Raw genomic sequence first — 16286 nt, forward strand, 5'->3', positions numbered from 1 at the left:
AATAGAGAGGAACCGAGTGGGGGCTAGAACCCGGATCTCTGAAGTCCCATTCCATCACTCTAAGCATAACACTGCACTGGCTCTCTTTGCAATTATCTTTGCAACTGATCACTTAGGTGGTAGTAAAACCATGGCGTTCAAACTTTCAGGTGACCTTTTTCACATCAGCTTGCTTGCTGAGGAAACCACTACATACCTGCCACATGTTCTGGGACACAACCAAAGTACATGTTGTGCTCTGTCTGGGTCCTGCGCTATTGCCCCATCTGTCCTGCATGTCCGATTTAGAACAGGATTGGGCAGAAGGTAGACCTTCATATGCTTTGGACTTAAGTCCCAGAAGCTCCTGCCAGCATGGCCAATGGTCAGGTATGCTGGGAATTGGAGTCCAAAACATTTGGAGGTCTTCTTCCTATAACTGCTGTAGAATTCACTTACCTCCTATGGTTGCAGGGGAAGATTGGTAGTGGAGGACAAGTGGTCTTCTAGGGAAGCTTCTCCACTGATCTTCCTCATTGATGTGTCCTGAGGAACTCCATGAGACATGGATTTCAAAATGGTGGGTTGAGAAGACAAAGTCCTTCTCATTGGATCTGGAAAGTGATATACTGTGGGTGCTTGAACCTGACTTTACCAGGATACCAGTGTAGTTAAAAGCTCGGTTTTTTGGGATTGTGTTGGGAGCATTCTGTTAACTCGTCCATAAATTTAGGGAAGGGGCCCCTGTTGAGTTTCTGTGGTTGTGCCTCTGTCTACCAATTACCCAGGGCTGACATAATGTCAGTGAAGGTGGGAGGAGATGGGATAATATTAGCTTAAGGTCTGTGGTTGACGAGAGAGGGAGAGATCTTGTTCGCTAGACTTAGTTTGGCAGAATAAATCCAGTGTGCTCTTATTTTCATTTTGTTTTTTCTGCCAAAGGAGTGATCATAGAACCATAGAATAGTAGAGTTGGAAGGGGCCTCTGAGGCCATCGAGTCCAACCCCCTGCTCAGTGCAGGAATCCACCTTAAAGCATCCCTGACAGATGGTTGCCCAGCTGCCTCTTGATGTTGTCAGATCTCCAGACCGTAGAGACTTGGGGGTAGCGAACCTCCGTGCTTTCCCCCACTGCCTCCTGGGCCTTTCCAATTTCCTGATGCCCCTGTTAATATGGACCGACCCAGCTCTGTTTTCTTGGACCATCAGTTGGGGTATGACTTGTGAGGATGATTAGGGATGGTAACAAGAGCAGCTAGGCTGACCCTGTTGGACAGAATCCCCCAGCACTTGTTCTATCAGTTTGCCCAAGTAAAACACACAGTATATATATATATAAAACACTTTCCGTAAAGGCTTCAGCTGATACAGGTTGCTAAGCAACAATAACAACGTGTAACATCAGCTGACACAGGTTGCTAAGCAAAAGTAACAACGTGTAACGCCAGCTGATATAGGTTGCTAAGCCCCTCGCTGAGCCCCTCCAGGCTTTACAAGGTAGTCCTACCCCCCTTTCTGCCTCTTCGCTCCCCCTCCCCACGAAGGGGACAGCACCACGGTCCGGAGCATGAGCGAGGCACGGCCAGGGCCCTTGGTGGCCGGGTGGGGGGCTGCTCGCCTGCTGCAAGCCCCGGCCCCAGCCTAATCTCATGTTAGCTGGGCAGGCAGCCCAACGCTGACAGGAATCCCAGGGAGAGGGGGACACCTGCTCCCCCTCCCCCCCGACCTCCCTGCCCCCCAGATCTGCCAGGTGGTGCTGTATCGGTGGCCTCCAAGCAGCCCTTGCCCCTGCGATGATATTTAATTAATAAACTTTAAGATACGCTACAACAGCATATGTTACGCCGGGTACAGCTAGTGTGCTGAAAAGATCCTGGGTATGAGGACTGAGAAAGGCCTCTACGGAGCCAACCCCAGCCAGCATAGAAAGTACTAGGCACATTCAAACAGTCATCCAGTGCGGTCTAAAGCAGCACTCGTATCTTCTGGTTTGAGTTGATCCAAATTGACGTAGTGAACTGGTTTTGTTTAATCACACTTCTTAAAGTCACTTGTTTCAGAGCTCCAGTAGTTAGTAAGGACTTCCTAATGGCCAGCCGCTACATGGTACCCTGGTGTTTTGGGGGGGTGTTCATCACAGAGATGGAACGAAAGTATTCTTACCTTTCTGTTTTGTTTTCTAAAATGGCAGCCGTTTTGTCTCCTGTAATATTCAGCAATATTTATTTATTTATTTTATTTATTTATTTATTTATTTAATTTATTTAATTACATTTATATACCGCCCCACAGCCGAAGCTCTCTGGGCGGTTTACAACATTTAAAAATAGTGAACATTAAAAGTATACAATTTAAAACACACACACACACACACACACACACACACATAAAAAACAGTATAAAAACAACAGTATCCATTTAAAAACAACAATTGTGTTTTTAAACAATTGTGTTTAAAAACAACAATATTTAAAGCACATTTTGGGGGGATGGTGGAGAAGAAGAAGAAGAAGAAGAAGAAGAAGAAGAAGAAGAAGAAGATGATGATGATGATAATATTTATTTCTTACCTGCCTCTCCCTTTGGATCGAGGCGGGGAACAACATTAGTGCAGGAATCAACACATTTTTTTAAATTCTTGATTTTACATTGATCTGGGTAGGCCTGCCGGAAAAGGCTAGTCTTCAAAGCTGCCTTAAAATCACAGAGGGAGTTAATATTATGAATCTCCTCCGGCAGGCCGTTCCATAATCCAGGGGCGACAGAAGAAAAGGTCCTCTGGGAAACTGATATCAGCCTAGTCTTGGCTGACTGAAGTAAGTTCTCCCCAGAGGACCTGAGTGTGCAGGGCGGATTGTATGGGAGAAGGCGATCCCGCAGGTAACCTGGACCCAAACCATTTAGGGCTTTAAAGGTAATGACCAACACTTTGTACTTTTCCCGGAAACTAATTGGCAGCCAGTGGAGTGATTTTAATGTTGGGGTAATATGTTCACCCCTAGATGTACCGGTGACCAACCTGGCTGCCATATTTTGAACTAGTTGAAGTTTCTGAACTAGGTACAATGGTAGCCCTATGTGGAGTGCATTGCAGATAATGGGAGTTGTAGTTCAGCACCTCGAGAGCACTGAGTTGCGGAAGGCTGGTTTAAATTTTGGACTTGGCACAGAATTTGCTGTCATAAAGCAGTCCCTGAAAGACCGAGCCGGGAGATAGGGGTGCAAAACCTTCAGATAAACGAGGCTGCAATCCTAACCACATTAGCTTACAAGGGAGTGAGCCCCTTTGAATGCAGCAGACCTTCCTTCTGAGTCAACACGTATGAGATTGCACTGTCAAGGGTATGCTGCTTTGAGGCTAAATGGGGACACTTGGTGAATGCCTGTAATTAGCTGGTTTGGATAACAGATTCTCTGATTCATGATAAATGATCAGCTCTTGCGTTGCCGGCTACCTGATGCATGCTAGCGTGTTGTTCATTAAAATGTGGGTTTCATTTCTGAGCTGACTTGTAAATCCCTCAGTCCTCTGCCCAAGTTAGGGCTTGGCAGAAAGGACACTGAATCTTTTAGCAAGCTGGCAGAGGCCGAGCATCAGTGACTAGACGTCTTGTCATCCTTTCACTCCACCAAAATAGCCATCTCCCATCTCTCTCCACCTCTCTCCACCCTCCCGCCTAAAGGTTTGGCCCGGCCTCAGAGACCCCATCATGTTTCCAAGTGGCTCTGACATGGCCGTGTCTGAGATGAAGCATATGTAACCGGCTCAGCCCTCCTCAGACGGCAACTCTTACGTGCACCTAAAGGAGTCCTAGTCTGTAAGCATGCTAGAAGAGGAGCTAATTTTGCTGTCGTCGGATTCTCTGCTGGAAAATAAAGGGATTTAAACGATTAGTTTCCCTTTTTACTGCTGCTTGTGCCTCAGTCGCCTTTGAGTTGCAGAGAGAAAAGGTAGCATGACACAACAAAGGAAATTGATGTTTTAGTGACTACGGCTTCAGTACTATGCACACACATACCTGTGTGTGGGACGTACACAGTGGGGCTTACTTCTGAGTAACTGTGCATAGGATTGCACTGTAAGTCATTTTAAATGCTGTCTGTTCAGATTGCAATGTGTTAATTTTGCAACAAAGCTCAGGGTGTATGTGTGCGCACACATGTGCATATGTACCTACGCATGTACAAATACGTTTCGAAACCAGCCAGATTCTCTCAGAGCCAGGGTCGGGTGGACACGCCATCTCCCCAAATAATCCCAAGTAGAGACCAGGCGTGGGAAACGTTTTTCAGTCCGAAGGCTGCATTTCCTGATGGGGAACTTTCCAGGGTCCCAAGGTCAAAGTGGGTGCAGACAAAACTCACAAGCCCCCCTCCCCACACTCCTCGATCCATCCACGCTCCCCAGAGCAAACCTCCCCCATAAATCCAGACCATCGCCTGCAAGTTCTTCGAGTCACATCAAACAGCTTCGGTAGGGGAGGGAGGGCGGGTGGGTGGAAGGCTGGCTGGCTCTGGCCGCCCAGAACCTATGGTTCCCAAAGCACTGAGCTCTTTTGATGTTTCCCAAACGTCCTTGAGTGCTAACAGGCCAGAACGACCACCGAGGCAGCTTTCGGAGGGAGGAAGCAGGAAATGCGATGTGCGGGGCTGGGCGTCACTCACCTGGCTGTGGGAAATGGGAGACTCGTGAGCCAAGAGTGGATGGTCAAGCCTGGCCCTCTTTCGCCATCCACGTCCTCCCAGTCTTGTCTTGCCTTCACCCTCTGAGCAGTGTACCCAGTGGGTCTCCCCACTGTCACCATTTAAGCTGGTTCAGCTGCTGGGTAGGTTTGGGGGAGGCGGGGCGCCTGGAATTGAGAACTAGGGAGGGGAGAGGGAAGGCAGCTCTTCCGTGCTTTTGCAAGGCAGACTGGGTGGGAGCCTGGCAGAGCTGTGCTCATGGGGTGCAACCCGGCTCAGCGGGTGATTTTGCAGAACCAGTTTGGCCAAGGCACTGGTGAACGGGGAAGGGGGCAGGGGGGACATGGCTTGGGAACAGCGTCAAGGGCTGGATTGAAGGGGAGACATGATAGCACTCTTCAAATACTTGAAAGGTTGTCACACAGCGGAGAGACAGGAACTCTTCTCCATCATCCCAGAGTGCAGGATACCGAATAACGGGCTCAAGTGACAGGAAGCCAGATTCCGGCTGGAACGCAGGAAAAACTTCTTGGCCGTTAGAGCAGTACGACAGTGGAACCACTTATGTAGGGAGGTTGTGGGCTCTCCCACACTTGAGGCCTTCAAGAGGCAGCTGGACAACCGTCTGTCAGGGATGCTTTAGGGTGGATTCCTGCAGTGAGCAGGGGGTTGGACTCGATGGCCTTAGAGGCCCCTTCCAACTCTGCTATTCTATGAATCTATGAATAGCCTGGTAGTGCAGCTTAGGCCTGCAGCTTTGGGGTTGCCTATTCATGATGTAGGGCACGTCTTACTCCTTCATGTGATACCCTGAAATAAGATGTGGATTCAACTAGGTGACTTTCTGGTACCCCATCATCTCCCCAAATTTATAGTATTGATTCTTAGATGATAGAATTGCCCAATCTACGTTGCCCTGTCCAACAAGCCATTATCATCACCATCTGATTTACCCACCCACCCCTCCAACCCCACCAGAAAAAAGTAATGAATTAATTGCACAATTCCATCCGTCTTTTCTTTAGCTATTCACTTGCTTGCCATTGTGAAAAGTGTGGATTCCCCTCCACATGAGTAAGAGAGTTGGCAAAGGTGGGACAGAGGATGGCACCCTACTGTCACCCACACTCCCGTCTTCGGTGCTGCCCACCAAGGAAGGGGCTTCACTTCTTCCATGAAGCCGAGGGAGCTGGTGAGGGAGAGACAGAGCTCTTTCTCCTTGCCAGCGTACTGCATTTCTAGCCCGCCATTTGTAAAAGTATCATCATCATCATTAATAGAAGTATAGCTTCCAAATCACGGGAGGTACTGGTTCCTCTCTATTCGGCCCTGGTTAGGCCTCATCTTGAGTACTGTGTCCAGTTCTGGGCTCCACAATTCAAGAAGGACGCAGACAAGCTGGAGCGTGTTCAGAGGAGGGCAACCAGGTTGATCAGGGGTCTGGAAACAAAGCCCTATGAAGAGAGACTGAAAGAACTGGGCATGTTTAGCCTGGAGAAGAGAAGATTGAGGGGAGACGAGAGCACTCTTCAAAGACTTAAAAGGTTGTCACACAGAGGAGGGCCAGGATCTCTTCTCCATCCTCCCAGAGTGCAGGACACGGAATAACGGGCTCAAGTTACACTAAGCCAGATTCCAGCTGGACATCAGGAAAAACGTCCTGACTGTTAGAGCAGTACGACAATGGAATCAGTTGCCTGGTGAGATTGTGGGCTCTCCCACACTAGAGGCCTTCAAGAGGCAGCTGGACAACCACTTGTCAGGGATGCTTTAGGGTGGATTCCTGTATTGAGCAGGGGGTTGGACTCAGTGGCCTTGTAGGCCCCTTCCAACTCTGCGATTCTATGATTCTATGCTTTTTACTTATGAGTAAAAAGTAGGCAAGTAAAAAAATAATAGGCTAATAACTTGCAGGGGGGGTGTTAGTAAGGAGGCTGTTGTGGATAAGTTTTCGTTCCTTCCAACCGTGCATTTTTAATTTTATTTTTGTATTTTATTCTGAGTTTAAAAAAAATAATAATCTGGAAGATTTTGCAAGCTTGTGTGGAAGGAGACTGTAGAGTTGGTGCAAAACTGCTGAGACATTTTAAGCATTTATTTATTTATTTATTTATTACATTTTTATACCGCCCAATAGCCGAAGCTCTCTGGGCGGTTCACAAAAAAGCATGTGGTTCTGACAAGCGAATCTCCGTGAATCTTCTCTTTCCAGATTCTCCGGAAGCTCAAGGGCCTGGCCTTGGAAACCGAGACGGAGCTGGAACGGCAGGATGAGGCCCTCGACGTCATCACCTCTGCTGCAGATCGAGCCACGATGAACATTGACAAGCAGAACCGCAGAATGAAGAAGCTAACATAGCAGCCGCAAGGCGCTAGTCCCTACTGTGCGAGGCAGAGATTGCAGCTCTCTTCTGGAGCCGCGCCATCTCTGACGTGGTTGTTTGTGGTCGCTGCCGTAGCTCTCAAAGAGGGCCTTGGGATACTGAGTCAACGGTATCGAACAATGAGGAGGTGATTTGGGGAGGACTTTTCTGAATTAAGGGGATGTTGTGTTCAGCGGTAGGATAAGTAAGAGCGTCATCTCTGCAGTTGAATTGGACTGTGCTCTTGACTTCCAGCAGATTTGAGAATACCGTGTTGTGTGTTCACGGGAGACTTTGAGGAGGACAAATGCGTCCTCCTGTGATGCAAGGGGATTAATGGAATTACCCAGTGGTGAGTTGGGGAGCATTCTGGAGTGCCCTTGTGGAAAAGAAGGCAAAGCATGACTTGCACATTTGTCCCTTAATTGGGCCTGTTGAACGACGGATTTCGATTATTAACAATTTACATAGTTCGCTGCGCCTTCATTTATTCTGCCATAAAGGGAGTGACTGGCTGATTTTGGCCTTTAACAGCATGTGATCAATGAACCGCTTTAAGTCGATGTAGTCCTAAGAACACAAGAGGAGCCCTGCTGGATTGGACCCAGCTAAGGCCAGCATTCTGCTTCCAACGGGGGCCATCCGTGTGCTCCTGGAAAGCCCAGGAATAGGATGCGGAGGCAAAAAACCTTCCATTGCTGCTTGTTTCTGGCATCTTATAATTTAGAGCTAATGCTGCCTAATGCTGAGGCAGTATTAGCCTCTGAGGCCCAATTTAGCCATCGTGACTAGTAGCCATTTATAGAGTATCTGCCCTCGGTTTGCCTACTTCCCTTTTGCAAACCACTTAAGCTAGTGGCAGTCACCTGTAGACTTCGTTAGATTGACCTGTCAGTTCTCAAAGTGAAATCCCTCTTCTGTTTCTTCTGCCTTTTCTGAACCGGTATTGAAGAGGCAAGGGATGAGCCCAGCCTCTGAAAAGCCAGCGTTCCGTACCTGTGTACCGCCTTACATATTTAAAATAAGTGAAATGGTGATGAGGAATGTCTGTAAATAATATTGGAACTCCGTTGGTCTTATTGGGTTAAAACCTATTTAGCTAGATACGATTTTACAGACACTTTCATTTCCAAAGAAATGGAATATAGTGCATTTTTCGTTGGTCTCTATGGTGTTGAACACAGCGGTTTATTGCTGTTGTTCTGTATTCATTTTTCATAGAATCATAGAATAGCAGAGTTGGAAGGGGCCTCCAAGGCCATCGAGTCCAACCCCCTGTTCAATGCAGGAATACCCTAAAGCATGCTTATGTGTCTTATGTCCAACTACTTTGCATTCTAAAAGTTGAATGTACACATACAGATTTGTTAGCGCTGGAGAGGTTACCTAATGAAAAGGTTGGAATCCAGAAGTAACATTTGGGTCCTCGGGCTGGATTGAGTTATTTATGTGGCACCGGAATTTGAGTCTGGGTGCAATCGGAAGTTAAATTAGTGCATTTCTGGGTTTTTTTGCATTTCAGCTTGAAGGCCTGGTGGACTCACTGAAGGCTGTTATAGGCAGAAATCTGTTTTAGTTCTATTTTAATCTTAATCTAATGAATATTGCCTGCTAATTGCAGTTGTAGAGCAAACTGCAGAAGAGTAGTTTAAAGAATCATAGAATCATAGAATAGCAGAGTTGGAAGGGGCCTACAAGGCCATCGAGTCCAACCCCCTGCTCAATGCAGGAATCCACCCTAAAGCATCCCTGACAGAGGGTTGTCCAGCTGCCTCTTGAAGGCCTCTAGTGTGGGAGAGCCCACAACAGTGCCAAATTTTTGTGACGTTTGTGTTTCAGTGCAGGAACTGTCATTTTAGGGAGGGAAAATGGGAGACTCATGAGACAAGAGTGGATGGTCAAGCACTGCTCTCACTCTTGTGCTATTATAGAATCATAGAATAGCAGAGTTGGAAGGGGCCTACAAGGCCATTGAGTCCAACCCCCTAGTTAGGTCACAGTGGTTATTATCTAAATCTGCTGCTGCTTCATTTTCTTAAATCAAAGGGATTCTTTTACTGTGTGGTCGCATGAGGCAGGGCCCTGCTGTTAGTCATAGTGAGTTAAGGAGTGGGGAGCACGGGCAAGTGCACCCCACGGCCTGCACTACGCACCTTATGCTGGCCTCTTGACCTCAGTGGTGGAGGGTACTGTTCTGTTACCAATGTTTAACTAAAAATTAACTGACAGTCCAGTTGGCTTCTGTATATGGAATAGAGGAAGGCGGCATTTTGCCCTTTGCCTCAGACTTCAGGGAGCCCTGTTATCACACCCAACCATGGATCAGGTAGTGAACATGACAGTGTCATGGTGTCACCTGGCTAATTGTTTTTGGCTCTGTAACAATGTCCCTGTTGGAGAACAAAGTCCTTGATCCTCCCTCTGAATGTGGGGAGGGGCAAAAGGGAGTATATCCCATTGCCTAGCCAATGGTGCCAACTTCCCACAGCTTGTTTTTGCTCTGCAAGACTTTCAGTAGAACCAGATCTAACAACCCATAGCTGCATATGACTGTTGGAACACTACGTGGATGAATGGGTATGCACATTCCCTTGGAATTAGTGCAGTACATATGGACAACCTCCATATTCAGATGCACATCTGGCTATCGGTTGTCATGTCTGACCCTACTGCCCCTGTTTTGGGAGAAGGTGTTTCAGGTAATCAATCAGAATCAGATTCGGACCTAGAAGAGGTGGCGCCAGACACCAGCCAGCCTGTACCAGTGGGGGAGGAAGCTCTTAAGGGCGATACCCCAGCTGGGAGTCAGCCCTCTCCAGGGCTTATCTCCTCAAGGCCAAATCCTACACACTCGGTGGGAAGTGAGCCTTCCTCTGGAGGAGAGCACCCCGACAAGCTAGCTGATTCTAAGGTCCGCCAGAAGCTAAAACGCACAGAGCGGAAGGAAGGTGTGAGAAAGTTGGTCCGACTAAGATTGCACCAGGACTTGTCTCCGCACCAAGTGGGCGTTTGGAAAGGAGCTTCCTGTTCTCCTTGGTCGGACAATTGTCTCGCTTAGTTTGCATAGTTTTGCCCAGGGGGAAGTTTCCAAGAGATTAGACACTCTTCAGGTAGAAGAGATGTTTGCTGCTTAATAAAAGCTTTGTGGATTACCTAGCAGGCATTCGTCATTTGTCTCTCATCGAAAGCAAGAGCTTTCTAAGAAACACAACATTGGTGTCATCCATTGACACTATTTTTTACTTTCAATGGGATGTGTATTCAGATAAGCATCTGCCATTACATTTCCATCCTAACTAATCAGCCATATGCATCACTGGATCAGGCCGAGAGAGAGACTGACCTTGTTTCTTCAGCAATGGGGACACGTCTCCTCTTGCCATGCTCCTTTTTGTAAAGGGAAGTGGAAAATTGCCAAAGGGGGGCGGTTTGCGGAGGACAGAAATGTTAATGACGCACCTCCCCTGAACTCCGTTTTGCCTACACGCTAGGAAGTGCTTTGACACTTTAATGACTAGCTCATTGTGGCATGAGCTTTCATTGGCCAGAGCTCAATTCATCAATTATAGAGTATGCCATTTTATTTACTTTGGCTATAATCCTATACAGATGTATCTGGGGGAGCAAGCCCCATTGAGTTCAATGGAACTTACATGTAAGTGAGTTCCATGAGTTTCATGAGTACATAGGATTGCGGTGTTGGGAGCCAATTGATCTAGTGATGTTTTTGCAGCCAAGTAAACATGATGTAAATGTGTTGTTGTTGGTGTTCTTTTAATTCGGGCATAAGGTCTGATCTCTTTGGAATTTTGCCTTTATTTAGTCAGGGGAAGGGGAACTTCTCCAACCCTTGGTGTTGTATGAGGCACTCATTATGAGTTGGTTTACTACATCTAATGCAATTTTTGTTTCAGTTATACTAATTAAGTAGCAAAGCCATTAAACATATTTAGAATAGCCCGCTGGGAATACAACCATCATAGGGCCAAGCACCCTTTGAGGTCATAAATCAGGCCTCATAATGAAGCCAAATCACAACACCATCTTGTAAATCCTTAAATTGTGTTAATGCCCATTCCAGTTTCCCAAACTCTTAATTATTGGTTTACGGGTCTTTTGTATGCTACATCTGAGTATCTTGGCATGCATTTGATACCCTGGGACATTTTTCCATGCATTGTAATATACAGGTAAGTCTTATATGCAGTGCAGTAAATGATGCAGTCCAAATACTTCATTGGTGCTTTATATGTTATAAGTTACCTTTGTGTTTAATGTGAGAAGAATCTGCGTTTACAAGACTCTCTTATTTTGACTATTAATGTATTGTCCATAAAGATCCTTTGTGTTCATGATCATTATTATTATTAAAATTTCTTAGATGCCTTTCTTTAAAAAAAAAAAAGACTCAAGGCGACTTACAAAATTAAGATACGTAAAAATTTTAAACAATTTAAAACAGCTAAAACAATCAATAAAATCCCACGTGCTCCTTTCCTGCCGCTAACAAGGCCCTGATTTTTGAAAAGCCGCTCCACACAAGTTCCACTTCCCCAAACTTTGAAGCTCCACACGCTTCGGAGCCCCCTCCACATTCCCGGCCTTCGTATCCCACCATCTTCCACTCCCACTCCTCAAATCCGCAGACGTGGCAAACTCGCCCCCAAAGCAGGTCAGAAAGCGGGCAAACACTCTCTCGCCATTCGTAGCCATTGACTACCCACCTCTCCTTCATTCCAGTTGGCTGAACATGAGGGCCAGACTCAGCATCATGGGCCAATGATTTTTGCTAAGGCACCCCCGGTATTCCCCCAGTGTGTCACACATTCTAACGAGAATGATCAAATAAACGTGTAAGTTTGAGGAATCTTCACTGCCGACATCAGTGTGTTGTGGCACCACAGTCACTAATACTATCTCTGACTAAACTCTGCATGTGCCATAATTTGCAAGAGTATGGGCAAGAAATATGGCGAAATTGTAAGGAACAGGTGATAGAAGTTGAGACCAGGAGGCAAATTCTACCATGTGAAAAGTTGCTAAGTTGTTGAAATTGGTTGATCTGCCATTTTGGCTTAAGCTTCTCTCCTTACTCAGCATGGATTGGAATTGCCAAAAGGGTGGTGGGGCGCAGCGTACGTTGCGTCAGGTTCTTACACCACTAAGCAATTTCCATAGATGGAAAGGCTTTGAAGACTCTAGAATTGGTGCAGGAACTGGTGCTATCTGCAACATCTTGTATACTACTCAAGATAAAACTGCCCTTTTGACAGTTTTAGGTTTCATAAGTACTCATGAGGTTTGGGAAGAAAGAAGTCAGAACGTTTTCCTGAAATTCTGAAGGCTTGAGTCAACTCTCCATGATTTATTTTTAGTTTTCCCATGACTTTGGTACAGTTACGATGATGATCTTAGTTTATAGCAAACTACAAACCCTACACTCACGGCTCTCCCCTCTCTTGCAAGGGTTTCAGAATTTAAAACAAGGTGGGAAAAATTACCAAATATTTCTGGAAATGAAGCGAAAAGAATCAATAAATTGATGCCTGTTTAGGGATTATTATTTTTAAAGGGAAAGGTTAGATCGTTTTCATCCTATTAAAAACGTACACACACAAACCCCACCTAAAGATTTGCATTTTGCAATTGAAATGGATTAGAACAAATCATATTTAAGCAAACGAATCCAATTGATTTGTGGTGTACCAGTAACACAGTGTAGTTATTTCCACTGCTGAAATCTTGGCTGCCTGATATTGATGCACAATACAAGCCCATAGAAATGAATAGAAGTGGCCTGTCCGTCTTCTAGATGGTATAAAATCGGATTGTACTAGCACACTAATATGGGGGAAATGACAGTACATAGCACTTGCACTTTTGTTAGGTTTTGTTTCCTTCCCTTTTCTTCTCTTTAAAAAAGTATCTTTTTTATATTTTGAGGAATTGCATTTATTTTTGCAAATGTCGAGGATTGGATTTCAATTCCGTAACCTTGGAGGGTGTTGGAGGGTGTTGAACAACCCCAACTAGAATATATTCAAAACAATTTTCCAAGTTTGAATTTGGGTGTTCAGTTGACCTACTGTAATGTGATCTTTCCTGTTATTAAAATAGTGGAAACTCTTGGAATGGTGGACTGCATTTTCTCATAGAAATGCTTGCAGGTATTGGAGAACCTCTGGTATCCCACACAGCCCTACCATAGAATGTATGCCTCAAGGGTCATGATGAGCGTGGCGTTCCCACAACACAGTTCACGCAGGATTTCATAGAATCATAGAATAGCAGAGTTGGAAGGGGCCCACAAGGCCATCAAGTCCAACCCCCTGCTCAATGCTTGTCCAGCTCTTGAAGGCCACTAGGGTGGGAGAGCCCACATTTTCCCTCTCAGTTGTGTTCATATAGGTAGTTCATGTTCTGTCAAGAGGAGCAACGCAAATCTCAGATGTGTTGTTCTCTTAACTTAAATTTAAATGAAGCCATTGCCATCCATCTCTAGATTTCTCAAGCAGGGTTAGATGGTCTTTCCCCAGCCCTGGCCCCGCTGCTCACATCCTGATGCAAACCTGCCTCCATCCTCATTTGGTCTTCCAATTGTACGGTCTTCAGCTATCCAAAGATCTGCTCTCTCAAAGAACCCCTCCCTCTCTCATGCCTAGAACTGTCTCTCTTTAGGTTCCCTCCTCTCTCTCTCTCCCTTCTAATAACCCACTTTTCCAATGAAGCCTTTGTCACAGGCCGTATTCTACTGAAACCAAGACTAAAACTGTGTAACTGAAATAACTCTATTCTTCCCCCCCTGTTCACTACTGTGTCTGTTTCCCCTTCATCCCCAACTTCCCTCTCCTGTGTCAGATTTTAAATGGTTAAGCCCTTGTGGTAGGACCTACCCTTTTGTAATTGGTGAAGCACCTTGCACATGGATGATGCTATATAAATAGTGTGTCCTGCATCTGACCCATACTATTCACATTTGCTGAGTTGTCTGTGCCTTTTACTTTTCTTGTTCTCCATAGTCCCGTGCATGGTACGCCAGAGGGCTCAATGTATTTTGTGATTCTACAAAACAGCAGAAAAGATGCCAGGTCTAGCATTGAGCGGAGATGCCAAGTTCCTCAGAATTTATTTATTATTTATTTATTTTATTACATTTATATACCGCCCCCCAGCCGAAGCTCTCTGGGCGGTTTACAACAATTAAAAATAGTAGACATTAAAAGTATACAAAAAATTTAAAAAGTATACAAAAAATTCATTGGCTGCCAGTCCAGCCAATGTCACCTTTCATTTTTTTAAAGCAGAATGTCACCTTTCATTTTTTTAAAGCAAGTTTCTGTCTGCAAAAATGCTTTAAAATATGTGAGCAACACTTAGGGATATTTCAGAAGCCAGAGATATGTATTTATTTACTTATTAATTAATTAATTACTTTTTTATACCGCTCAATAGCCAAAGCTTTCTGGGCAGTTCACAAAAATTAAAACCATTAAGAACATAATAAAACATCCAACAATCTAAAAACCCAAATACAAAAATACAATATAAAAAGCACAACCAGGATAAAACCACATAGCAGAAATTGATATAGGATTAAAACACCGAATTAAAACGGCAAAGTTTAAATTTAGGTGTTAAAATACTGAGAAAACAACCAGGATAAAACCACATAGCAGAAATTGATGTAGAATTAAAACAGCAAAGTTTAAATTTAGGTGTTAAAATACTGAGAAAATAAAAAGGTCTTCAGCTGGCGATGAAAAGAATACAGTGTAGGTGCCAGGCGGACCTCTCTGGGGAGCTCGTTCCACAGCTGGGGTGCCACAGCGGAGAAAGCCCTGCTCCTAGTAACCACCTGCCTCGCTTCCTTTGGCAGGGGCTCACGAAAAAGGACCTCTGTGGATGATCTTAATGTCAGGGCATATACATATGGGAGGAGGCGTGCCTTCAAATAACCTGGCCCCAAACAGATTAGGGCTTTGAATGTTAATACCAGCACTTTGAATCGGGCCCAGACCTGGACTGGCAGCCAATGAAGTTGTAAAAGGACTGGCGTGATGTGATCTCGCCGGCCAAAGACGTGAGCCAAAGAAGGATTCCAGTTGGGAATTCCCAGTTGGGAATTCCAGTCCCAACAGGCATTGATTCCCTGCGTAGATCATTGTTTCTCCCCATGATTAGCAAATCATAATAAATTATGCAAAACTACACCAATTTGCAGAATTGCTGCTATACATTACAGAATTCCATTTTTCTCAGTGCGCACAGCACTAGTGATGCACGGTCAAAGTTGTAGCGCAGGGCTGTGCTGCCTTTAGCAAGAGAGGCTTTCTGCCCCTTACATTTTAGTGCTCTGCTTAGAGCTCGGAAGCTGTCTTGTGAGCCTTTGTGGAGGGGGGGGGGGGGAGGGATGGAAATCAAAGGTCCTTGTTTCAGATGGGTGGAAGATGGTGGTGCTTTGTGAGAGGAGACGCCCAGCTTGAGGAACAAGATCCGAAGCCAGCTCCCATTAACGTGCCGAGACAGAGGCCTCAATAAGAACCATCTGGATCTCCGCGGCTCTGAGATGTCCCAGGAACGCAGACAGGGCATGATAATATGCGATGCATTAGAAAATGGTAGGGATGCTTCAGACAGCTAGCAGCATGTGGTGGGCCAGGAATCTCTCTTTGATAAGATAATCTCCCCCTTTGTCTGTCAGTGAGGTTTCTTCTCCAATATGGCCAGCTGAAGAACAGGCCTTCCTTTGGACCCACTCCCCTCTCATTTGTGGCGTTCCCCCACCTGTCTTGCGGCCGCGAAGATTATTCCTGGTTTTGTTTTGTTTTTTGGGGTAAGGGTTTCCCTTTCCTCTCCACTGTTGGCTTTGGCTGCAGCGGCAGACAATGTGGTCAAAACGGCAGAGTCGCTCTTGGTAAAACTGAAGATGTGGAGAACTCGGGAGAATCTGGACCGGACCACTGGAAACATGTCTTGAGTTTGGGGACAGCTTTCCTGCCCGGCCCTGTGCACCTCAAGTGCGTAATTGCCTGCTGCCCTTAAAGCCTTTTCCCTTCCCAACCCGTGGCAGGTTTTTCCTCCTCCAAGTTGTCTCTTCACCGCACTCAATCCCTAAACCTTTCTCTCTCCCGTCAGCAAAGCCGCCAATAATTATATCTCCCTTTTCTCCATTTCCTCTCTTGTTCTGGGAAACCATCGAGAACTTGGGGAGGGACCTTCGCTCACTGGTAGAGCATAGGGTTCACATGCTGAAGTGGCCCA

General features: G+C 45.8%; 1 protein-coding gene across 2 annotated transcripts in view; it reads left to right on the plus strand.

Annotated features, from left to right (window-relative positions):
* Positions 1-16286, plus strand: part of SNAP47 (synaptosome associated protein 47) — a 79432-nt gene that overhangs the window by 18976 nt on the left and 44170 nt on the right. Inside the window, exon 4 of one of the 2 annotated variants that reach the window (XR_010025262.1) lies at positions 6875-8058. Coding sequence is in view for 1 of the 2 variants with exons in the window: in XM_063122862.1 (XP_062978932.1) it covers positions 6875-7021 (147 nt within the window). In the remaining variant the exon portion in view is untranslated. Of the gene's footprint in view, positions 1-6874; positions 8834-16286 lie in introns of those variants that run through there. The other variant, XM_063122862.1, reaches the window with a different exon arrangement.

The sequence above is a fragment of the Elgaria multicarinata genome, chromosome 1 (genome assembly GCF_023053635.1).
Source record: "Elgaria multicarinata webbii isolate HBS135686 ecotype San Diego chromosome 1, rElgMul1.1.pri, whole genome shotgun sequence".
In the NCBI taxonomy this organism is placed as follows: domain Eukaryota; kingdom Metazoa; phylum Chordata; class Lepidosauria; order Squamata; family Anguidae; genus Elgaria; species Elgaria multicarinata.